The sequence below is a fragment of the Saccoglossus kowalevskii genome, chromosome 12 (genome assembly GCF_978046115.1).
Source record: "Saccoglossus kowalevskii chromosome 12, keSacKowa6.1, whole genome shotgun sequence".
Taxonomy (NCBI): domain Eukaryota; kingdom Metazoa; phylum Hemichordata; class Enteropneusta; family Harrimaniidae; genus Saccoglossus; species Saccoglossus kowalevskii.
The window spans coordinates 36604285-36630493 of record NC_140652.1 but is presented as its reverse complement, the minus strand read 5'-3'; the positions used below and the strand labels follow the sequence as shown (position 1 = coordinate 36630493).

Below are 26209 nucleotides of genomic sequence, written 5' to 3'. Positions count from 1 at the left end.
TGGCAGCTAACATATTTGTTTAAAGGGTGGTGGTCGTCGCGCTGCGCATGTGCGACATTGTGTTGATAAACATTTATTTTCCCACAATCCAATGCGCTCTCGCAACGGAGATCTGCGCAATAGTCAAAGTCGCCATCATTGTTTACTGTATATGAAACCCATATATCTAACGCATGCATGGCGCGACGACTACCACCCTTTAATCTTGCAAACACTGAGCTATGTGTCTGATCCCTTAACTCACTCTTTTTTAGCACTAGACCTGGCAAACACGACATGAACGCATTGAATTAGATCGTGACGTTACCTTTAATTCATACAGTATGTACGGGAATAGCTTTCTGTGAACTTATAATCTGAAACTTGTTACTGCTGAAAACATGCTTTCAGATTGCCATGGATACATCACATTATATCACACCAAGTAGCGGAATACCGATATCGTTATATTATCAAACATCGCGGTTAATTTGCTGTGATGTTAAGGTTAAGGCCATGGTCTTTTCATATTTTGATATAAGGTTATGGATAAGGCACGGGAGCGTTAAGCGACAATGTGAAATAATAGAACACATGTTACTATGTCTGGTCATGTGACCTGTGTATTTTCTAATATCATTGGCTCAGAATCGAATCTTGATTTCATCATAAGAGCAAATTAACAAATTTGTAATATTCAAGTTTGATACTTTCAATCACGTGACCCATCCTGATATGTCACATGACCGCATGATCTTATTAGGTACCAGTAACACACTACGAAAGCATGAATTAATAAAGGTATGGTATCTTTCAACTTTACAAATGGCGATGTGCGCTTATATCATCAACTTCTAAAACTGCACTTTTTTCAATAATAAATATTTCAAACAATGCAAGTATTAGGATCAAGGAACACTACCGATAGTGTATTGTGCGTATAATGAAATGTAACATAGCCCTCAAAATATACCGGAAGTTCCGCCATGTTTTAAAACATGCCACATATGCCGTAATGATGTAGTGCTTCAGAAATGAACAGGGACGTATATACTAGCTGATGGAAAGCAAACGAATAAAGTAAACGCAACTATTGTACCGGTCCACTCATCCAAATTGGAATTCGTATAAAACTACGGATTTAATAGAAACTGGACACATCCGGATGGAGAGAATGTAAATATTAATTGTTATATATATATAATAATCTTGTCACAGATGGACGAGAAGTAGTTGTCATAGCAACATGTTTATCTATAAATCATTCCAAATGTCATTTGCTAGGGCGAACGATAGAAATAAAACCGCGCCAATTTCGGTCAATTTTGTTAATGTCCTCATCAACCCTGGTATTTTTAGTTTCCACATATTTTTATCAAAAGCTGTAAAAAAGTTATATTCATTTAGTCACCATTTACTAAGAGATTATAGAACAAATACACACAAATTTGTAACATTTTGCACTTGCAATTTGGCGGGGAAAATCAAGACACTCAACTCACTTTGGTGAGAAATAATTTACACCAAGAGCTCGCCAAATAAGAAAGGTACATGTTTGTTTCGTGGTTACTTAGATTTATATAACCCTTCCACAACATTATACATCAATTTCATATATATTTTTAGATTTCCGAAGAAGTAAGTAGTCAGAACCATTTGTTTTTTTTAACCGTAAAATATGGATATTTTCCTGTTCAAATGTTGTCTGTATTTCAGTTCATGTCGAGTGTCAACGCATTGCTCATCTATTCATGTATATGATTTAGCACAATTTATCTAGCTGGACCCCCCCCCGTGTGGGTTATTATTGGTTAAGCCCTCATTCAGAGTATGACATCATTCTTCTTGTGTATACGAATGTAGAGGGCGTGACTTTATGCCATAAAATAGAAAAAGCAGATTGACCACCCCCCTAGCTTACCCACTTATAAATCGGACAGCAAGTAACAATAGCAAGTAAGAGTATTTAAAGCGCGATAGTCGTCGCGCTGCGCATGTGCGAGATATATGGGTCTCATATAAACAAAGATGGCGACTTTGTTGCGCAAATCAACGAGTACGAACTGAGACTTTTTTTAGCCTTAATTAAGTATTTTTCATGTTATTGGAAGGTATCGAAGGAGTCACCGGCGGTAATCAGTGCAAGTCGCGCCCAGGTTAAACCTCATACTTGTGATTTCCATTTGAAGAGCACATTGGATTGTGGGAAAATCAATGTTTATCAACACAAATGTCGCACATGCACAGCGCGACGCCTACCGCGCTTTAAAAATAGATACACGGGTATTTGCAAAATGTATGAAGGCTTACAATAGTATATAAGATCAGATTGGTGATTCGACAGACTGAAAATAGCTAGATTGAAGCAGATGCCAACGATACGTGGTATGTGTCATGATTTATATTTTCATGTATTTCGGTATCTTTCACATATGTTCAAAACTCTTGTAATTGATTTGAGTTACATAGATTCAATATATTGAGTGGCCGCCGACCAATAAACTAAATTGACAATCGAAAACATGAAATATGAAGCAGGACGCTGTCTATGCACGGAATGATAGTACAAATTTGAATGTTTGTTTGCTATCCGTGAGTCCGCACCAGTATTAGCGAGGGAAACAAATATTGGTGCTGTTTGCTCACAGACTTGGGCGATAACGTATAACAACACGTAGCTTTAAAAAACGCAGTTTATATATTGGCCACAAAGCGAGAAAATGTTTGTAGAATCTTATGAGTCATTATTATTATTAGTTGTTGTATAAATGTACATAATTCACAATCGAACAGATCGCATGGTTACAGGTGAATCGAAGTATAGTTATTAGGTAGTAAATCTACCAGGAAAATTCACGGGAATGCCTTACGGGTTGTCATGGAGATTTAGCGTTTAGTGTTACGACAAAAATAGAAGCATACTCACATAAGCATGGTGGACACATAAAACAGGAATTAGTCGACACGGAATTGGCGAACACAAAAAAGCCTGAAATAGGATTGGGAACATTGGCCCAGGGATCCAACAGGAAGTGAGCGGAGATCGGGTAAAGAATCCCAGAAGACTGAAAAGAAATAGGTTCAGTAAAATGAACAAAGCAAACAGTCACATTCACAGTTACATGGACCTTTGGGGGAGCTGAACACAACTCAGTACTAGAGGCAGTGTTATTACAGAAATATAGAAACATGACTTTTGCTTATTTATAGTTTCAGATTGAAGTTGGGCGATATCACAACATAGATATCTCAAACAGAACATGCCCTGTCTGTGACTCCAATGAAATTGAAGATGAAGAACACTTTCTCTTCAATTGTAATCTGTGCAAATTTGAAAGAGATGCTTTGTTTGAAAACTTATCCGGTAATCTGAAAGCACTTCTCAATAACAAAAATTCTGAAACCGTCCAAGCAATTGCCAAGTTTATCAGCGACTGTTTCACTAAAAGAGAGAATTTCATGAAAAGCAATTTACCAGCTGCCTCAAAATAACACCAAAAAAATATTTATATAATAATATTTTCACAGTATTACTATTTATTTCTTTTTTATTATTATTATTACTTAAGTATTTTATTGTTCCTTATATCCTTATTGTATTCTAATCTAGATCCCAGAAGGGATACGATATCAATAAAGGTTGTTGTTGTTGTTCCTATAGCTTAACAATAAATACAACTAACATTAAGCTAATCTTATTAAACTCTGATATAGGTAGAAGCTCTGGTCGCTTTCATTCACCAGAGTAAATTACTTCACACATTTGCAATACGATTGGAAATTAATAGGAATGGGACTGAACGCGATTTGCATAAGTAATTGGCCGAAATAGAAATAGATTTATTTCACCAGATGATAAATGAGGTCAGGAGTGGTCTAGTCACCTCCGTATACTTTTAATTGGCTACGGGGAGAATTACAAATTAAAATAAATACTCGGTATGTGGCCCTTATCAAGTCCCAGAGCATGTAGTATTAATTATTTTCAATTAATGTATTTGTTTGTGTACATGCCCTGTATACCTAATTGAATGGTACATGCCCCGTGTACCCAATGGAATGGTACATGCCCCGTGTACCCAATGGAATGGTACATGCCCTGAGTACCCAATTGAATGGCACATGTCCTGTGTACTCAATTGAATGGTACATGCCCTGTGTACCCAATGGAATGGTACATGCCCTGTGTACCCAATTGAATGGCACATGTCCCGTGTACTCAATTGAATGACACATGTCCTGTGTACCCAATTGAATGGTACATGCCCCGTGTACCCAATGGAATGGTACATGCCCTGTGTACCCAATTGAATGGCACATGTCCTGTGTACTCAATTGAATGGTACATGCCCTGTGTACCCAATGGAATGGTACATGCCCTGTGTACCCAATTGAATGGCACATGTCCCGTGTACTCAATTGAATGACACATGTCCTGTGTACCCAATTGAATGGTACATGTCCCGTGTACCCAATTGAATGGTACATGCCCCGTGTACCAAATTGAATAGTGCATGTCCCGTGTACTCAATTGAATGGTACATGCCCTGTGTACCCAATTGAATGGTACATGCCCTGTGTACCCAATTGAATGGTACATGCCCCGTGTACCAAATTGAATAGTACATGTCCCGTGTACTCAATTGAATGGTACATGCCCTGTGTACCCAATTGAATGGTACATGTCCTGTGTACCCAATGGAATGGTACATGCCCTGTGTACCCGATGGAATGGCACATGCCCTGTGTACCCAATGGAATGGTACATGCCCTGTGTACCCGATGGAATGGTACATTCCCGTGTACCCAATTGAATGGTACATGCCCTGTGTACCCAATGGAATGGTACATGCCCTGTGTACCCAATTGAATGGTACATGCCCTGTCTACCCAATGAAATGGTACATGCCCTGTGTACCCAATGGAATGGTACATGCCCCGTGTACCCAATGGAATGGTACGTGCCCCGTGTACCCAATTGAATGGTACATGTCCCGTGTACCAAATTGAATAGTTCATGCCCTGTGTACCCAATTGAATGGTACATGCCCTGTGTACCCAATTGAATGGTACATGCCCTGTGTACCCAATGGAATGGTACATGTCCTGTGTACCCAATGGAATGGTACATGCCCTGTGTACCCAATGGAATGGTACATGCCCCGTGTACCCAATTGAATGGTACATGTCCCGTGTACCCAATTAAATGGTACATGCCCTGTGTACCCAATTGAATGGTACATGCCCGTGTACCCAATTGAATGGTACATGTCCCGTGTACCCACTTGAATGGTACATGCCCTGTGTACCCAATTGAATGGTACATGCCCTGTGTACCCAATTGAATGGTACATGCCCTGTGTACCCAATTGAATGATACATGCCCTGTGTACCCAATAGAATAGTACATGCCCTGTGTTACCAATTGAATGGTACATGCCCCGTGTACCCAATGGAATGGTACATGTCCCGTGTACTCAATTGAATGGTACATGCCCTGTGTACCCAATTGAATGGTACATGTCCTGTGTACCCAATGGAATGGTACATGCCCCGTGTACCCAATGGAATGGTACATGCCCCGTGTACCCAATGGAATGGTACGTGCCCCGTGTACCCAATTGAATGGTACATGTCCCGTGTACCCAATTGAATAGTTCATGCCCTGTGTACCCAATTGAATGGTACATGCGCTGTGTACCCAATTGAATGGTACATGCCCTGTGTACCCAATTGAATGGTACATGCCCTGTGTACCCAATGGAATGGTACATGTCCCGTGTACCCAATGGAATGGTACATGCCCCGTGTACCCAATGGAATGGTACATGCCCCGAGTACCCAATTGAATGGTACATGTCCCGTGTACCCAATTAAATGGTACATGTCCTGTGTACCCAATTGAATGGTACATGTCCTGTGTACCCAATGGAATGGTACATGCCCCGTGTACCCAATGGAATGGTACATGCCCCGTGTACCCAATGGAATGGTACGTGCCCCGTGTACCCAATTGAATGGTACATGTCCCGTGTACCCAATTGAATAGTTCATGCCCTGTGTACCCAATTGAATGGTACATGCGCTGTGTACCCAATTGAATGGTACATGCCCTGTGTACCCAATTGAATGGTACATGCCCTGTGTACCCAATGGAATGGTACATGTCCCGTGTACCCAATGGAATGGTACATGCCCCGTGTACCCAATGGAATGGTACATGCCCCGAGTACCCAATTGAATGGTACATGTCCCGTGTACCCAATTAAATGGTACATGTCCTGTGTACCCAATTGAATGGTACATGCCCTGTGTACCCAATGGAATGGTACATGCCGCGTGTACCCAATTGAATGGTACATGTCCCGTGTACCCAATTGAATGGTACATGTCCCGTGTACCCAATTGAATGGTACATGTCCCGTGTACACAATTGAATGGTACATGTCCCGTGTACCCAATTGAATGGTACATGCCATGTGTACCAAATGGAATTGTGCATGTCCCGTGTACCCACTTGAATGGTACATTCCCTGTGTACCCAATTGAATGGTACACGCCCTGTGTACCCAATTGAATGGTACATGCCCTGTGTACCCAATTGAATGAAACATGTCTCGTGTACCCAATTGAATGGTACATGTCCCGTGCACCCAATTGAATGGTACATGTCCCGTGTACACAATTGAATGGTACATGCCATGTGTACCCAATTGAATGGTACATGTCCCGTGTATCCAATTGAATGGTACATGTCCCGTGTACCCAATTGATTGGTACATGTCCCGTGTGCCCAATTGAATGGTACATGTCCCGTGTACCCAATTGAATGGTACATGTCCCGTGTACCCAATTGAATGGTACATGCCATGTGTACCAAATGGAATTATGCATGTCCCGTGTACCCACTTGAATGGTACATGCCCTGTGTACCCACTTGAATGGTACATGCCCTGTGTACCCAATTGAATGGTACATGCCCTGTGTACCCAATTGAATGGTACATGCCCCGTGTACAAAATTGAATAGTACATGTCCCGTGTACTCAATTGAATGGTACATGCCCTGTGTACCCAATTGAATGGTACATGTCCTGTGTACCCAATGGAATGGTACATGCCCTGTGTACCCAATGGAATGGTACATGCCCTGTGTACCCAATGGATGGTACATGCCCTGTGTACCCGATGGAATGGCACATGCCCTGTGTACCCAATGGAATGGTACATGCCCTGTGTACCCGATGGAATGGTACATTCCCGTGTACCCAATTGAATGGTACATGCCCTGTGTACCCAATGGAATGGTACATGCCCTGTGTACCCAATTGAATGGTACATGCCCTGTCTACCCAATGAAATGGTACATGCCCTGTGTACCCAATGGAATGGTACATGCCCCGTGTACCCAATGGAATGGTACGTGCCCCGTGAACCCAATTGAATGGTGCATGTCCCGTGTACCAAATTGAATAGTTCATGCCCTGTGTACCCAATTGAATGGTACATGCCCTGTGTACCCAATTGAATGGTACATGCCCTGTGTACCCAATGGAATGGTACATGTCCTGTGTACCCAATGGAATGGTACATGCCCTGTGTACCCAATGGAATGGTACATGCCCCGTGTACCCAATTGAATGGTACATGTCCCGTGTACCCAATTAAATGGTACATGCCCTGTGTACCCAATTGAATGGTACATTCCCTGTGTACCCAATTGAATGGTACATGTCCCGTGTACCCACTTGAATGGTACATGCCCTGTGTACCCAATTGAATGGTACATGCCCTGTGTACCCAATTGAATGGTACATGCCCTGTGTACCCAATTGAATGATACATGCCCTGTGTACCCAATAGAATAGTACATGCCCTGTGTTACCAATTGAATGGTACATGCCCCGTGTACCCAATGGAATGGTACATGTCCCGTGTACTCAATTGAATGGTACATGCCCTGTGTACCCAATTGAATGGTACATGTCCTGTGTACCCAATGGAATGGTACATGCCCTGTGTACCCAATGGAATGGTACATGCCCTGTGTACCCAATGGAATGGTACGTGCCCCGTGTACCCAATTGAATGGTACATGTCCCGTGTTCCCAATTGAATAGTTCATGATCTGTGTACCCAGTTGAATGGTACATGCGCTGTGTACCCAATTGAATGGTACATGCCCTGTGTACCCAATTGAATGGTACATGCCCTGTGTACCCAATGGAATGGTACATGTCCTGTGTACCCAATGGAATGGTACATGCCCCGTGTACCCAATGGAATGGTACATGCCCCGTGTACCCAATTGAATGGTACATGTCCCGTGTACCCAATTAAATGGTACATGCCCTGTGTACCCAATTGAATGGTACATGCCCTGTGTACCCAATGGAATGGTACATGCCCTGTGTACCCAATTGAATGGTACATGTCCCGTGTACCCAATTGAATGGTACATGTCCCGTGTACCCAATTGAATGGTACATGTCCCGTGTACCCAATTGAATGGTACATGCCATGTGTACCAAATGGAATTGTGCATGTCCCGTGTACCCACTTGAATGGTACATTCCCTGTGTACCCAATTGAATGGTACATGCCCTGTGTACCCAATTGAATGAAACATGTCTCGTGTACCCAATTGAATGGTACATGTCCCGTGCACCCAATTGAATGGTACATGTCCCGTGTACACAATTGAATGGTACATGCCATGTGTACCCAATTGAATGGTACATGTCCCGTGTATCCAATTGAATGGTACATGTCCCGTGTACCCAATTGATTGGTACATGTCCCGTGTGCCCAATTGAATGGTACATGTCCCGTGTACCCAATTGAATGGTACATGTCCCGTGTACCCAATTGAATGGTACATGCCCTGTGTACCAAATGGAATTGTGCATGTCCCGTGTACCCACTTGAATGGTACATGCCCTGTGTACCCAATTGAATGGTACATGCCCTGTCTACCCAATGAAATGGTACATGCCCTGCGTACCCAATGGAATGGTACATGCCCCGTGTACCCAATGGAATGGTACGTGCCCCGTGAACCCAATTGAATGGCACATGTCCCGTGTACCAAATTGAATAGTTCATGCCCTGTGTACCCAATTGAATGGTACATGCCCTGTGTACCCAATTGAATGGTACATGCCCAGTGTACCCAATGGAATGGTACATGTCCTGTGTACCCAATGGAATGGTACATGCCCTGTGTACCCAATGGAATGGTACATGCCCCGTGTACCCAATTGAATGGTACATGTTCCGTGTACCCAATTAAATCGTACATGCCCTGTGTACCCACTTGAATGGTACATGCCCTGTGTACCCAATTGAATGGTACATGCCCTGTGTACCCAATTGAATGGTACATGCCCTGTGTACCCAATTGAATGGTACATGCCCTGTGTACCCAATGGAATGGTACATGTCCCGTGTTCTCAATTGAATGGTACATGCCCTGTGTACCCAATTGAATGGTACATGTCCTGTGTACCCAATGGAATGGCACATGCCCTGTGTACCCAATGGAATGGTACATGCCCCGTGTACCCAATGGAATGGTACGTGCCCCGTGTACCCAAATGAATGGTACATGTCCCGTGTACCCAATTGAATAGTTCATGCCCTGTGTACCCAATTGAATGGTACATGCGCTGTGTACCCAATTGAATGGTACATGCCCTGTGTACCCAATTGAATGGTACATGCCCTGTGTACCCAATGGAATGGTACATGTCCCGTGTACCCAATTAAATGGTACATGCACTGTGTACCCAATTGAATGGTACATGCCCTGTGTACCCAATGGAATGGTACATGCCCTGTGTACCCAATTGAATGGTACATGTCCCGTGTACCCAATTGAATGGTACATGTCCCGTGTACACAATTGAATGGTACATGTCCCGTGTACCCAATTGAATGGTACATGCCATGTGTACCAAATGGAATTGTGCATGTCCCGTGTACCCACTTGAATGGTACATTCCCTGTGTACCCAATTGAATGGTACATGCCCTGTGTACCCAATTGAATAGTACATGCCCTGTGTACCCAATTGAATGAAACATGTCTCGTGTACCCAATTGAATGGTACATGTCCCGTGCACCCAATTGAATAGTACATGTCCCGTGTACACAATTGAATGGTACATGCCATGTGTACCCAATTGAATGGTACATATCCCGTGTATCCAATTGAATGGTACATGTCCCGTGTACCCAATTGATTGGTACATGTCCCGTGTGCCCAATTGAATGGTACATGTCCCGTGTACCCAATTGAATGGTACATGTCCCGTGTACCCAATTGAATGGTACATGCCATGTGTACCAAATGGAATTGTGCATGTCCCGTGTACCCACTTGAATGGTACATGCCCTGTGTTCCCAATTGAATGGTACATGCCCTGTGTACCCAATTGAATAAAACATGTCTCGTGTACCCAATTGAATGGTACATGTCCCATGCACCCAATTGAATGATACATGTCCCGTGTACACAATTGAATGGTACATGCCATGTGTACCCAATTGAATGGTACATGTCCCGTGTACCCAATTGAATGGTACATGTCCCGTGTACCCAATTGATTGGTACATGTCCCATGTGCCCAATTGAATGGTACATGTCCCGTGTGCCCAATTGAATGGTACATGTCCCGTGTGCCCAATTGAATGGTACATGTCCCGTGTGCCCAATTGAATGGTACATGTCCCGTGTACCCAATTGAATGGTACATGTCCCGTGTACCCAATTGAATGGTACATGTCCCGTGTACCCAATTGAATGGTACATGTCCGTGTACCCAATTGAATGGTACATGTCCCGTGTACCCAATTGAATGGTACATGTCCCGTGTACACAATTGAATGGCACAAGTCCCGTGTACCCAATTGAATGGTACATGTCCCGTGTACCCAATTGAATGGTACATGCCATGTGTACCAAATGGAATGGTACATGTCCCGTGTACCCAATTTAATGGTACATTTCCCGTGTAATCAATTGAATGGTACATGCCCTGTGTACCCAATTGAACGGTAAATGTCCCGTGTACCCAATTGAATGCTACATGTTCCGTGTACTCAATTGAATGGTACATGCCCATGTACCCAATTGAATGGTACATGTCCCGTGTACCCAATTGAATGGTACACATCCCGTGTACCAATTGAATGGTACATGTCCCGTGTACCCAATTGAATGGTACATGTCCCGTGTATCCAATTGAATGGTACATGTCCCGTGTACCCAATTGAATGGTACATGTCCCGTGTACCCAATTGAATGGCACAAGTCCCGTGTACCCAATTGAATGGTACATGCCCGTGTACCCAATTGAATGGTACATGTCCCGTGTACCCAAATGAATGGTACACATCCCGTGTACCCAATTGAATGGTACATGTCCCGTGTACCCAATTGAATGGTACATGTCCCGTGTACCCAATTGAATGGTACATGTCCCGTGTACCCAATTGAATGGTACATGCCCTGTGTATCAAATGGAATGGTGCATGTCCCGTGTACCCAATTGAATGGTACATGCCCCGTGTACCCAATTGAATGATACATGCCCCGTGTACCCAATTAAATGGTACATGTCCCGTGTACCCAATTGAATGGTACACGTCCCATGTACTCAATTGAATGGTACATGCCATGTGTACCAAATGGAATTGAGCATGTCCCGTGTACCCACTTGAATGGTACATGCCCTGTGTACCCAATTGAATGGTACATGCACTGTGTACCCAATTGAATGGTACATGCCCCGTGTGCCCAATTGAATGGTACATGTCCCGTGTACCCAATTGAATGGTACATGTCCCGTGTACCCAATTGAATGGTACATGTCCCGTGTACCCAATTGAATGGCACATGTCCCGTGCACCCAATTGAATGGTACATGTCCTGTGTACCCAATTGAATGGTACATGTCCCGTGTACCCAATTGAATGGTACATGTCGCGTGTACCCAATTGAATGGTACATGTCCGTGTACCCAATTGAATGGTACATGTCCCGTGTACCCAATTGAATGGTACATGTCCCGTGTACACAATTGAATGGCACAAGTCCCGTGTACCCAATTGAATGGTACATGTCCCGTGTACCCAATTGAATGGTACATGCCATGTGTACCAAATGGAATGGTACATGTCCCGTGTACCCAATTGAATGGTACATTTCCCGTGTAATCAATTGAATGGTACATGCCCTGTGTACCCAATTGAATGGTAAATGTCCCGTGTACCCAATTGAATGGTACATGTTCCGTGTACCCAATTGAATGGTACATGCCCGTGTACCCAATTGAATGGTACATGTCCCGTGTACCCAATTGAATGGTACACATCCCGTGTACCAATTGAATGGTACATGCCCGTGTACCCAATTGAATGGTACATGTCCCGTGTACCCAATTGAATGGTACATGTCCCGTGTACCCAATTGAATGGTACATGCCCCGTGTACCCCATTGAATGGTACATGTCCCGTGTACCCAATTGAATGGCACAAGTCCCGTGTACCCAATTGAATGGTACATGTCCCGTGTACCCAATTGAATGGTACATGTCCCGTGTACCCAATTGAATGGTACATGCCCGTGTACCCAATTGAATGGTACATGTCCCGTGTACCCAAATGAATGGTACACATCCCGTGTACCCAATTGAATGGTACATGTCCCGTGTACCCAATTGAATGGTACATGTCCCGTGTACCCAATTGAATGGTACATGCCCTGTGTACCAAATGGAATGGTGCATGTCCCGTGTACCCAATTGAATGGTACATGCCCCGTGTACCCAATTGAATGATACATGCCCCGTGTACCCAAATAAATGGTACATGTCCCGTGTACCCAATTGAATGGTACACGTCCCGTGTACTCGATTGAATGGTACATGCCATGTGTACCAAATGGAATTGAGCATGTCCCGTGTACCCACTTGAATGGTACATGCCCTGTGTACCCAATTGAATGGTACATGCACTGTGTACCCAATTGAATGGTACATGCCCCGTGTGCCCAATTGAATGGTACATGTCCCGTGTACCCAATTGAATGGTACATGTCCCGTGTACCCAATTGAATGGTACATGTCCCGTGTACCCAATTGAATGGCACATGTCCCGTGTACCCAATTGAATGGTACATGTCCCGTGTACCCAATTGAATGGTACATGCCCTGTGTACCAAATGGAATTGTGCATGTCCCGTGTACCCAATTGAATGTTACATGCCCCGTGTACCCAATTAAATGGTACATGCCCTGTGTACCCAATTGAATGGTACATGCCCCGTGTACCAAATTGAATGGTACATGCCCTGTGTACCAAATGGAATGGTGCATGTCCCGTGTACCCAATTGAATGGTACATTCCCTGTGTACCCAATTGAATGGTACATGCCCTGTGTACCCAATTGAATGGTACATGTCCCGTGTACACAATTGAATGGTACATGCCCCGTGTACCCAATTGAATGGTACATGTCCCGTGTACCCAATTGAATGGTACATGCCATGTGTACCAAATGGAATTGTGCATGTCCCGTGTACCCACTTGAATGGTACATGCCATGTGTACCAAATGGAATGGTGCATGTCCCGTGTACCCAATTGAATGGTACATGCCCCGTGAACCCAATTGAATGATACATGCCCCGTGTACCCAATTAAATGGTACATGTCCCGTGTACCCAATTGAATGGTACACGTCCCGTGTACTCGATTGAATGGTACATGCCATGTGTACCAAATGGAATTGAGCATGTCCCGTGTACCCACTTGAATGGTACATGCCCTGTGTACCCAATTGAATGGTACATGCACTGTGTACCCAATTGAATGGTACATGCCCCGTGTGCCCAATTGAATGGTACATGTCCCGTGTACCCAATTGAATGGTACATGTCCCGTGTACCAAATTGAATGGTACATGTCCCGTGTACCCAATTGAATGGCACATGTCCCGTGTACCCAATTGAATGGTACATGTCCCGTGTACCCAATTGAATGGTACTTGTCCCGTGTACCCAATTGAATGGTACATGCCCTGTGTACCAAATGGAATTGTGCATGTCCCGTGTACCCAATTGAATGTTACATGCCCAGTGTACCCAATTAAATGGTACATGCCCTGTGTACCCAATTGAATGGTACATGCCCCGTGTACCAAATTGAATGGTACATGCCCTGTGTACCAAATGGAATGGTGCATGTCCCGTCTACCCAATTGAATGGTACATTCCCTGTGTACCCAATTGAATGGTACATGCCCTGTGTACCCAATTGAATGGTACATGTCCCGTGTACACAATTGAATGGTACATGCCCCGTGTACCCAATTGAATGGTACATGTCCCGTGTACCCAATTGAATGGTACATGCCATGTGTACCAAATGGAATTCTGCATGTCCCGTGTACCCACTTGAATGGTACATGCCCTGTGTACCCAATTGAATGGTACATGCCCTGTGTACCCAATTGAATGGTACATGCCCTGTGTACCCAATTGAATGGTACATTCCCCGTGTACCAAATTGAATGGTACATGCCCTGTGTACCAAATGGAATGGTGCATGTCCCGTGTACCCAATTGAATGGTACATGCCCCGTGTACCAAATTGAATGGTACATGCCCTGTGTACCAAATGGAATGGTGCATGTCCCGTGTACCCATTTGAATGGTACATGCCCTGTGTACCCAATTGAATGGTACATGCCCTGTGTATCCAATTGAATGGTACATGTCACGTGTATCCAATTGAATGGTACATGCCCTGTGTACCAAATGGAATTGTGCATGTCCCGTGTACCCACTTGCATGGTACATGCCCTGTGTACCCAATTGAATGGTACATGCCCTGTGTACCCAATTGAATGGTACATGCCCTGTATACCCAATTGAATGGTACATGCCCTGTGTACCAAATGGAATGGTGCATGTCCCGTGTACCCATTTGAATGGTACATGCCCTGTGTACCCAATTGAATGGTACATGCTCTGTGTACCCAATTGAATGGTACATGTCACGTGTATCCAATTGAATGGTACATGCCCTGTGTACCAAATGGAATTGTGCATGTCCCGTGTACCCACTTGAATGGTACATGCCCTGTGTACCCAATTGAATGGTACATGCCCTGTTTACCCAATTGAATGGTACATGCCATGTGTACCAAATGGAATGGTGCATGTCCCGTGTGCCCAATTGAATGGTACATGCCATGTGTGCCAAATGGAATGGTGCATGTCCCGTGTGCCCAATTGAATGGTACATGTCCCGTGTGCCCAATTGAAAGGTACATGCCCTGTGTACCCAATTGAATGGTACATGCCCCGTGTACCCAATTGAATGGTACATGCCCTGTGTACCCAATGGAATGGTTCCACCTTTTTATAACACGACTCATTTTTCACAATTGTTCAAAGTTTAGTATTGCCATTGTTACATTACTTAGTGACAAGTTAGTAGCTTGTCACGCCAATCTGACGTCATTGTTTACTAATTTACTATACTCTTTCAGTTTCAGTAAAAGTTCATGTACTTTCAATGTATTTTCGTCCGCCATATTTTCTCTCTCCTCTGGGTCTTTCTTTACGTTGTACAACTCTATTCTGCCATGGTTCTGTGGCTGTATAATTAGCATTCCCAACTCAGCTGGCTTTTCCCAATTTCCTATCGAATCTGAAAAGTTATGAAAATCAGAATTCCTATTTATTTAAATATGGACTATATTTAATACTATTACTATATGTAATTCAGACGAGAACATTTTTGATGTTGTAGTTTGATACTATTTCCTGATTGGACCATGATTTATCGTGATCTGAAAACTCTTGTACCAAACATCTGAGTATTCGCTCAACGAAATTATCTAATGCGCATGTGCACTGGTTGTTATGATACACAATGTAACAATCACTGCACATGCGTATTAGTGTTTTTAATTCTTTATTTCTCGAATACTGCTGCGTATCCTACAAATGCAATATTTTTTTATTTATGGTAAATCATAATACGATTTGATCTACAAAATATCGAACAACATTATTAAAATATATGTGTTTGTCAATATTGTATTTTTTTAAAGGGCGGCAGTCGTCGTGCCGCGTCCTGTTCGATATGGGACTCATAGCGACGTGTACAACGCGTGTAAAATACATTGTTTATTTACATGAAATTCGAGCACGCGCTGCGCGACGACCACCGCGCTTTAAAATATGTGTGTTCGTCAATGTTGTGTTTTTAAATCTAGCTTTGGTAATTTTATAAATTGTTAGCGCGTGGCATTTGTCTGTCATGCGAAGATAACACCGTGTATATCATGTTCTACGTCAGTTTCAATAACAGTACACCTCCCCGTCATCCTGGTACTGTTTGCATCATACACATCGATTTAGTCGAACAACTGATAAACAAATCCTGATTTCTCCCTCTGTGGTGTAATTCACAGCATGTGTAATACTTTCGTTTTTATAGTTAGAAGCCTACCTTTGTTTCCTGTCAGTAATTTCCAGTCACCGACACGAATGGCGGCAAATGGCATTGTATCAAAATAGTCAGCCGTCGCTTCACCCTCGCGATTCTCATTTATATTTCCGCTGATATTACCAGGTAAGAAATTCAGCAATACTTCTTTTCGATTCGTTTTCTTTCCTTGACTGAAAATCGATAGAAATGTTAGAAAAATAGTATACACATATAACCTACTTCAAGTTGTGAAGGTGGGTGTCAACTCAATAAAACTGACATCGCAGTATTACTTGTGAGGGCGAGTGTCAACTCAGTAATAACGGGACGTCAACGCTTACTGGTGATTGTTTATACTTACAATATAGTGTATTAGTTGTGCATATTCTGAATATAGCCATTTGATTGGCTGAATCGGTGTTTATATCTGATACTGATAGACGTCAGCTGTGTTTGTGTCAGAAATTGAATAAATTGAGTTCAAATATCTGACTGAATAGAAATTACACAACTGTGAAAACTATTCATAGTAATTGCTGAACAGAGCAGGGAAACCACGTACATATAAATAATTATTATTACCTAATATGTTAAAATTATTACGAATATTGCTAGACAACTTTTATGAAGAATATACACGTTCTTTGCCTCAATGTTGATTATGTGACGTCATCGACGTGTTCGCCTTTATCACTAGTATAGTCTGTCACTCTTTCGTAAATCAACGTAAATACAAAACAGTATATTTGTTATTTTTTGCTTCGTATATGCGAAAAAATCATTATCGTTTCATCACAAGTTAACATATAGTGGATTTGCCGGGGTAAGGTTTGAATTCTGAAAATGTATTAGAAAATACAATTTATGTGAAAATATCTATATATGTGTAAATATATAGCAACTCGAACTATTATAATTTACATGCAAGCATGTTTTATAATGAAGACATAACGGGACGTTTGGGTATAAGTCCTGTCTGCGATAAAATAGCATATTTGACGGAAATAATCTTCTGGCTTACGATCGGTAATTAACTCCCGCCAATTATGCTAATTACTTTAGTGACGTATTTTATGCGATACCAAATACCAGGAATATTACCTTATCGTCTCCCATTGGTCGATTCCATCTAATGGTTTCAACCTATGCAAATCAGCCTTTGATAAACGTAATAGTGTTGGAAACCAATCTGTAATGTGAATCAGTTCGTGATTGGTTGAACCCGTCACGTGGTTAGAAAGAAGATAGCTGTTAACAAATCCGACAGCTCGTATTCCTCCCTCGTACCATAACCCTTTGCGACCACGTAGTGGCCAATTACTGCCGCCAAATGTCGGGGTGCCGCCGTTATCTAAGAAACAGACAGAATAAGACTCGTTGGAGCTACATTAGTGCTGCACGTAACTGCACATAGAAGGAAATGTTGAAATCACAGGTTATTTTATTATTATTATTGGTCATGTGATAAGGATCCATTTACGTCACAGATAACGTACACCTCGTATAGCAAAGAGGATGGTTTCAACACCTCGCCCACATTGCACAACAGAGTTACTGTTAGATCAACGGTATATGAACATATCTCTCACTCAATAAATAATATACTCTGGAAATCTGTACCGTGGATTCACTATTTTGTCGTAATCAACGAATTTACATTTCAATATCAAAAACGTTCGCGAACTCGCCAACCGACATGACGGTGTACGTATTTCAATAAGCGCACTTCGATATTCTGACGTCATCTCGGTGTGATTTACATAAACTGAGTATTATATGATGTAAATTATCACACGACCAATCAGCGCGGCGTGCGGGAATGTGTGTGATAGCAATGTCAAAGTCTCAATTGCTGTAGCGTGAATAAAATGATTTAAAAGTGACCATTTATTAAAGTGACAGTGTTTTTGGATTCATATTGCAGCTGGACTTTTAGGTGTGGTATAATTAGAGCATCAATACCTGACGAAAAAATAAACACAGTCTTGTTCCACAATCCTGTTTCTTTGAGTGTGTCAGTTACATTACCGATAGCCTCGTCCATGCATGACGTCATGGCAGCATATACACGTCTCTTGTCGTCCTCGATCCCGGTCCTATATTTGTCTTCGTAAGCTGACGGTACTAGAAGCGGCGAGTGCACAGCTTGGAACGACAGATAAAGAAACAGAGGCTGCAAATAAAATCCTCAAAATGTAAATAACACGTACGATTCGGTTGATAAATAATCAATTAAACTTATTATAATAAATATCTCTTTGTTGTTTCCTACCTGTTCCGTCCTGTGATGTCGTATAATTCTTTGTGCTTCTTCGGCGTATACCATGGTACTGTACCGACCGTCGTATTCTCTACCTATTGAGGTATCGTTCGCCCAAAAGTCGTATTCGCTAATAGAACCACCTCGCCTATGTGTGAAATAATCTTGACTACCTCCATGGAAACCTAGATCAGAAAGAAGAAAAAAAGCGTTTTAACCTCGTAGCCCGTCTATAGGCAATAGAGGAAAGACAAACTTTAATTCAAACATTTTCCCGGCAACTGTCAAAATCCGGGTAACTTGCACATTTTTGGACATTTAGCAGACATCCAGACAATTTGAGATGTATGCTGTAATATAACAACATGTTTTTACTCGTATATAGTAACCAGCTACGTACTTCATCAATTCTCAATGCGAGGTATAACAAACAGTGTCAAGGAAGAATCGAGAGTTTACGCTGAGTATGGGATGTGTAAAATTTCAGATATTCAATGGTACTAAGTTGTATATAGCGAGACGGCTTTGTAAAATTTGTTCGTTTTTATGCAGAAATATACAGTATTTTTATGAATTACTCTTAATATATTTCAGAATTATCTTGTCAAAATAATTTTCTCAGGGTTTGTTCTCTCAAGAAAGTAATGTCAATGTTCGTCAATCCACCACCCCCATCAATAAATCTTTATCGTAGTGTTCACTCCAGATACTATGCTTACCAAGAAATGTTTGAAATCCACGATGAGCTGGATAACATTCTCGATGTTGAAATCCACTTAGGTGCCATTTACCAACCATAGCTGTATAGTAACCAGCTTCATAGAGCTTATCAGCTAACGTTATCTCGTGTATACCCATGAAGTCACAGACATCACCATAGAGACCAGTACGAATCTAAATAGAAAAACATTACACTGATTTTGTGGCGTACCTTTATGCGTGGACTGCTCGTAAGTTCGGGCTGCGATGAAAGAAGGGCTTCAACTGTACAGTAATGCCAACAATTTATAAAATGATACGTAAACTCTGCTCTAATATTTGATTTTAATAACATTTTCTAAATATATTACATTTCTGAATGGTAGAAGTGATTGAAATCTTACCCTGTACCTGCCTGTCAATAAATTGACCCTTGAGGGCGCACACCAGGATGAAACGTAATAGTTTTCCAGTTTAACACCCTCCGCTGCGAGGTGATCTATATTTGGTGTGTCGATGATGCTGCCATGGTAACCGACGTCATGCCATCCCAGGTCATCGGCAAGAACAAACACGATATTTGGACGCTTTTCTTCAGGAAATAGGTTCTGTGACTGTGTGCTGCCTGCATCCTTGTTGCGAAAGTTATCCTTATGGTCACGTGTCACTGATGATACATTAACTCTCGCATCTGATTGGGTGAAATTAGCACCCTCTTTAGAAGGAATATTTTCGTCCAAAAACGTAATCTCTTCCGAAAGTTCACCACTTTCAATTTTTCTTGACTGGAAACTTGATTGTTGCTGGACATTGTGGGCGCTGGTTACATATAAACAAATACATAACTAACTATAAAATAATAATAAATTTACATATAATATCAAATGAATATCAGTTTAACTTTCCATTAATATATAAACCCCTGTGGGTAGTTACATATGGAGTTAGATTAATTTGCACGAATGCTTAATAAAGAATTAAAACAATAACAGTGTTTGAGATTTGATAACCTCCGTCATCCAAAACATTAATTTAAATTATAAAAACTCATAGACCCTAGTAAAGCAATCATTATGTCGATTGTTTTACCCAACTATGGGACGACGTCAAAAGATCGATGTCGGATAAAAAACTTAATTCCTTTAGTTTTTTTCCAAACCTCCTGTGACAAAATTGTCACTATTTTGGATGTTATTTGTTATTGTCTAGTTATTTGTGTTTGTAGGTGATAGTATTGTAAAGTAACTTTATTGAATAAACTCATCATATAATATACGAAATAGTGCTAAGTCTGTTGCTCAGTAACTAGTGTACAGGTGTACATGAATCAGGTCATAGTTTGATTTGCAGTATGCTGGTATGCGAGTTTGTATTGGAAGTTAGTGGTATGCACTTACAGGTGGGTGTATGGAGGTGTCCTAGAGTAGGCTGGAGTGATGAATAGAACTGCTTTTGTGATGCAAAGTAGGTCAGTGTGCTTGGTAATTCTGCAGTGTGATGTGGTTAGTTGTCCAGGAGTGAGCATCTCCGGCAATTCTACTCGTGGTGACTCGTAATTTTACTATCAACTGGCAAGGCGTTCAGGCTTTGAGTTGGTGGGAGACTGTGGTAACTTCGCTGTATTAGGTCAGCCAAGTATATAGAGTAGAGGTCTGCCAAATTGGTTTTGCAGCTTGGGGATATTCCTGAGACTTGGAGATTCCACCCTTTGGTGAGGGAGATGGACAAGACGCCAGCACATAGAAACTGCAAGTTGAGATTTCACTTTAATCATTTCCTAGTAGTTCATTCAACTGTGCCGGGTACGGTAGCCCGATTAAATGCATCCATATTACGTTTCTTTAGTTGTGTTTAAAACGACGAGTATTATGGAATGTACTTGTCCCTTTTCCAGATGACCTGTGAGTGGTGAACCGTCGTGGAGCATGGAGCGCAGTCTGAGTGGAAGACTGTGAAGTGGAACTCTGGATTGTGTGGAGTGAAGCAAGTGTCGTGCAAGTGCACGTTTGAACTTACCGGACATTAGGACAGTCTGAACTTGTTGTGTGACGGGTTCATGGGGTCTAACCGGTTGTATTACCAACGTGTAATGCTAGTTCTTAATTTACTGCTTGTATTTATAACGTGTATGCTTCACGCATTATTGTAATTTTGATGAGCGTGTAGTCTAGTTTGTCTTATAATTGTATGCCATTTTATGGATTGTGACATGTATTAATATAACAAGTAATATTTCCCTTAGCATCATCCCATTGTGTATAGAACTCACTACCAGCTTAATAAAGCGTATTAATTCTGAACCGCACACTGGCGTGATTTCTGCTTGTTATTTTATTGCATGTGCTGCCTGCTAGAAAAATGTGACGCCCCCCTACCCCCCCCCCCCCCACTGAAACTTAATTGATAAATATTGGTCATGGCGTCAGACTACATACACCATTAAATACAAATTGATAATCGGACAGTAGTATTGCATAGCAGTTGGTTGTCGGGTGGGTGTAAAAAGATTTCAAATGCACCTCATTTGACGCACAGATTTACACTCGAACGAAACCATTTTTTCTGTTTGTTTTTTTTCCTTTTTCGGTTATTTCTGTCCATGATTGGATAGAAAAAAAAACGAACTACAAATACTCCAAGATTGTTTTGACTTCATTAAAAAATAAAATTGTTTTTGTAGGATGGAAACTTTTTGAGGTCAAAACCCCCCACCCCCAAACTAAAGGAAATAAGTTTTTTATCCGACATCGATCTTTTGACGTCGTCCCTAAGTCACGTGACTGTTGGAGGATATGTCGGTACAAGCTGTTATTCTTTATGTACTTAATCATGTTATTAATATGGTGAATACTGTCATAGTACGAAATTATTCTATTTTCCCCAATTTTCATTAAATATTTTGCTTGTTTTTTCTTATACGGCTTGCATGACGTAACAATATATTCGGACATTTACATTACTACGATTTATGCAAGTTATGTAGATAATAAATACTAAGTGTAGTATGATGAATACAACACTACGTGATATCACGTTCAATGCGACAAAACACGAACCGTAATGACGTAACATCCTTGTATTTTGTCAATATTTCTTTTGTATCAAATTGATCACAGGTCAAAGGTGAACTAAAATCTGGAGCACGTGCATATATACATTTTACGTACACATACTGGCTACTCTGGACTATCTATGGATACCGTAATATTAACAGTACACTTAATTGTGTTTGAATATTCGGCACCCTGTGTGACTTATCGTCATAATAATTTGGAAAGTACTAGTACAAAAACATAAACAATACAATCACTGGTATAAATAGAACTCTGCTTGTCACCTTAGGTCGGCTTACGGATACAAGAAGAATACAATGTTAACAAAAAAAAGTACGAATATAAATCAATTATTGACAATATTTAACTCAGAATAAGTGCAACGTCACATTTTATGCCTTTTATTATTTGACTGATTTATATGAATCAAAGCATCGCCATGGTTACATACCTCACACTAGGTCCCGGACTCCTATGTTTAATGGAAAACACTTTGCCATAGACAAGTATGATACTTGGAAAGGTGATAAATACAGTTGCTATGGAAACCATTACAAGTAGAAGAAATAGTTTGATGGTGGTCATTTTGCTTGCTTTCAGAAGTGTCTGCAATGTTGTAAATATTGTCTTATAACCCGTCACCACGGAGACGTACTGACAAGGTAATACAATTCACAAATCTAATTGACTTCGACCAACACAACCGGAGAGATGCGACTTTTTGGAATGATTGATTCAGAATGCAGAGAAAGGACTTCTGAAGCCACGTAATTCACATGAATATACTAAAACTTGTGATTTGCGGTAAATGGATTAATCACTCGTGGATTTATATCATTGAATATAGTGCAACGGAACCAGTCACGTGACTGCAGCAGACGGTACTTTACTACGATGACACCTATTCATCATTGTTTGAGCTTTGTTGCAAATAAGCTTCTGGTCATGCGCATAAGCTAGTGAAATAAGTCGTACGATACAAGAACAGGGTAGTATGTTTTATGGATGAATACGGAAAACTACTAACAAATATGAACATTCTAAAAACACGACACATTCTTGATAGTTTGATGAGTAAATTGTCTTGTCCCAAAGCGTGTGACCGTGTTTTCTGTGAATATTTCCTGTACGGTTATTAACTGTTTTTGTTAATACCTGATTGTGGATATACGTGGCAGCTGTCAAATAGACATTCATGGGCAGGATAATTGCACGTGGAGGTGGAGGTAGGTTTACATCCGGGATACAATGAGGATAACAAATCACAATAGGGGGCGCTAATCGAAAAAAATACTAGTAGAGAGGAACTATGAATGAGCCGAGTATTTTGTGTGATTGAATTATACAACCTGTGGAATATACTCGATGGTTTCAATATGCGCAAAACCATCTCTTGGCATGACAAAGAGTAATCTAACGAAGGTCCGATGACCAATACTGTCATATTGTTGTTTAAGATTCATCATATAACATGCTGTGACATTGATTAAACACACATCGTTTTGAATCATCAATATAATGGATTGGTATTTTTCTATAGTTTTCAAACAAAACAAAAATGTTTTGAAGATCTGTGTCGTGTTCGAAATCACGAGTCCCGCATTGTTTGTTTACATACAATTCTAACGTGTCTGTCTTGTTATTTCTTTCTGAATATGTGAATGGTATTTTTGACTGGCATTATTTTTTTTAATTTACATATACCTGGACGCATGAAACATTCCATGATGTCATTGGCAGCGTAGTAAAATTCTAGCACCAGCGTCCTCTTAGTGGGATTTCATCTCTATTTTTTTCTTAATTTTATATACTATTTCATAATAAGTCTTAATAAAACTCTCATTGTAAGTAAATGAAAAACAAGTAATAACAAAACATAATCCCTTATCCAGGATGTTTCCGTAAACAAGAAACAAGATATTTCTCATACCGTACAAATTGTATAGTCACACACATAAACCATTTGGCCATTTTGAATCAAATCATAAAACAATACATCAAGTGTGTTGTACATACAAAGTTTGAATAAAATTGGTTTAGGTATTCATGGAAAAAGCCTATAAGTTGTTATTATATCTTTACTGTTTTGGGGACAAAAATGATCATCAATCGATCAAAAAACATGGAAACACAAACAAAATCAATGTGCCTACGTATACCACCACACTTCGTCGTTGTACCAGCATTCCACGATATCGGAACAATTATGTTCATGAAATAATTAAAAAAAATAACTTCAACTTGGCCCCAGTCGGCCATTTTGAACAAAACCACAGAATAAACAGACGTGCATCAGTAACTGATCATGTCCGATGTCTTTGCAATTGGCACTAAAAAGCAATTGAAATATTCAATTGCTTTTATTTGTTTAACACGAATTGTCACAAGTTGGCTTAATGTAATATAAATCCAACAATTACTGATGACAACATTCAACTGACCGACGGAACCCAAAACGTGAAGTCCCCGTTTCGGACTTCATCCGACGGAAACAAATAAATTAATAAAAGAACCAATAGAGGAAGATCCTACTAATTCTCTTAATCTTAAAATAGAAACTCAACTATCATAAACTGATAGATATGTGTGAACAGTTCATTCATTGTTCTACTCTGATTATTTCAGTGGTTGTAGTGGGTTACCATCTTTACAATGGAAGTTTCTCATCATGACAACGAATTAGATATTTGTAATTTATTAATGTGCAATGCAACTACCATTTGAATGCGTACCTGCTTTCCACTAGACAAAACGCACCAGACCAAGAAAAACAGGCTGTTGACCCGTTTTAGGCATGCGCGTTTAGACACTAAATGAAATACGCGTCAAAGTCACACAAAAATGTACGTATATTGTAATGAAGAAGAAAACAGAACCAAAAGAACAGTATTGTATCATCATTGCGCCATTTAATCATGTTAAATATAATTTATGTAAATAGCTTAATTTGTTATAGTGGTGAAATGACTGCTGATTTAACATAAACTATATTTACTCATTTACGTACATGTAGTTTATAAGGTATAAACGAGTTATATGATGTGATATATCCACAGTCAGTACATGTCAGTACAACGATCTATCGATTAACGACTTTAAACTTGTGTTAAACCCTTACGACAGATTAAACTAGTACGAGACACGGTGTCATGGGTAGTTGGATTATTGCAAAATGACATCCTAATCCTAAGACTACAGTAACACTAGTCTACTCAAATTATCTTTTCGACCAATGCACCGACCATCACATAGTATCTTTGAAAAACAAGAAAGATGTCCACTTCGTATGGTTATATACAGCAAATATGTTTTAACAAAATGATTATATAATATGCACAAAACCGGAAACAGTCATTTTCCTTCCAATGAGAACACATATATATACACCGAATTGCTATAGAAAAAAATAGTATTTAATTACTGGATCTGAAAACAAACAAACGAATAAATACAGTCAATAAATGGAGATATTGATATCAATTAATTTCATGTCATGGCACCAATAAACAGGACACAATAACGACCGCTATAATCAAATTTTTGGCTAGGATCTCGGCTTCCTGTAAGACGTGTCGTTTGACATGAACGTCTCAATCCGAATTATATGGAATCCACGAGTAATTCATATTTTTAAAGGCGACATATCCTAACACATCTACATAATTGTATGTATAATTCTATAAGTTTCCATATTTACTATTTATAGAACCGAA

General features: G+C 40.8%; 1 protein-coding gene across 1 annotated transcript; it reads right to left on the bottom strand.

Moving 5' to 3' along the window:
- Window positions 1-15422: 15422 nt before the first annotated feature.
- LOC144357568 (arylsulfatase B-like) lies at window positions 15423-23081 on the bottom strand. Its single transcript, XM_085506066.1, has 8 exons — window positions 22948-23081; window positions 19848-20262; window positions 19464-19638; window positions 18757-18929; window positions 18447-18657; window positions 17586-17835; window positions 16506-16675; window positions 15423-15698 (listed from the first exon to the last, which is right to left on the bottom strand). The coding sequence occupies exons 1-8, from the start codon at window positions 23079-23081 to the stop codon at window positions 15490-15492; spliced, it is 1737 nt and encodes a 578-aa protein (XP_085362192.1). The 3' UTR covers window positions 15423-15489.
- Window positions 23082-26209: the final 3128 nt, after the last annotated feature.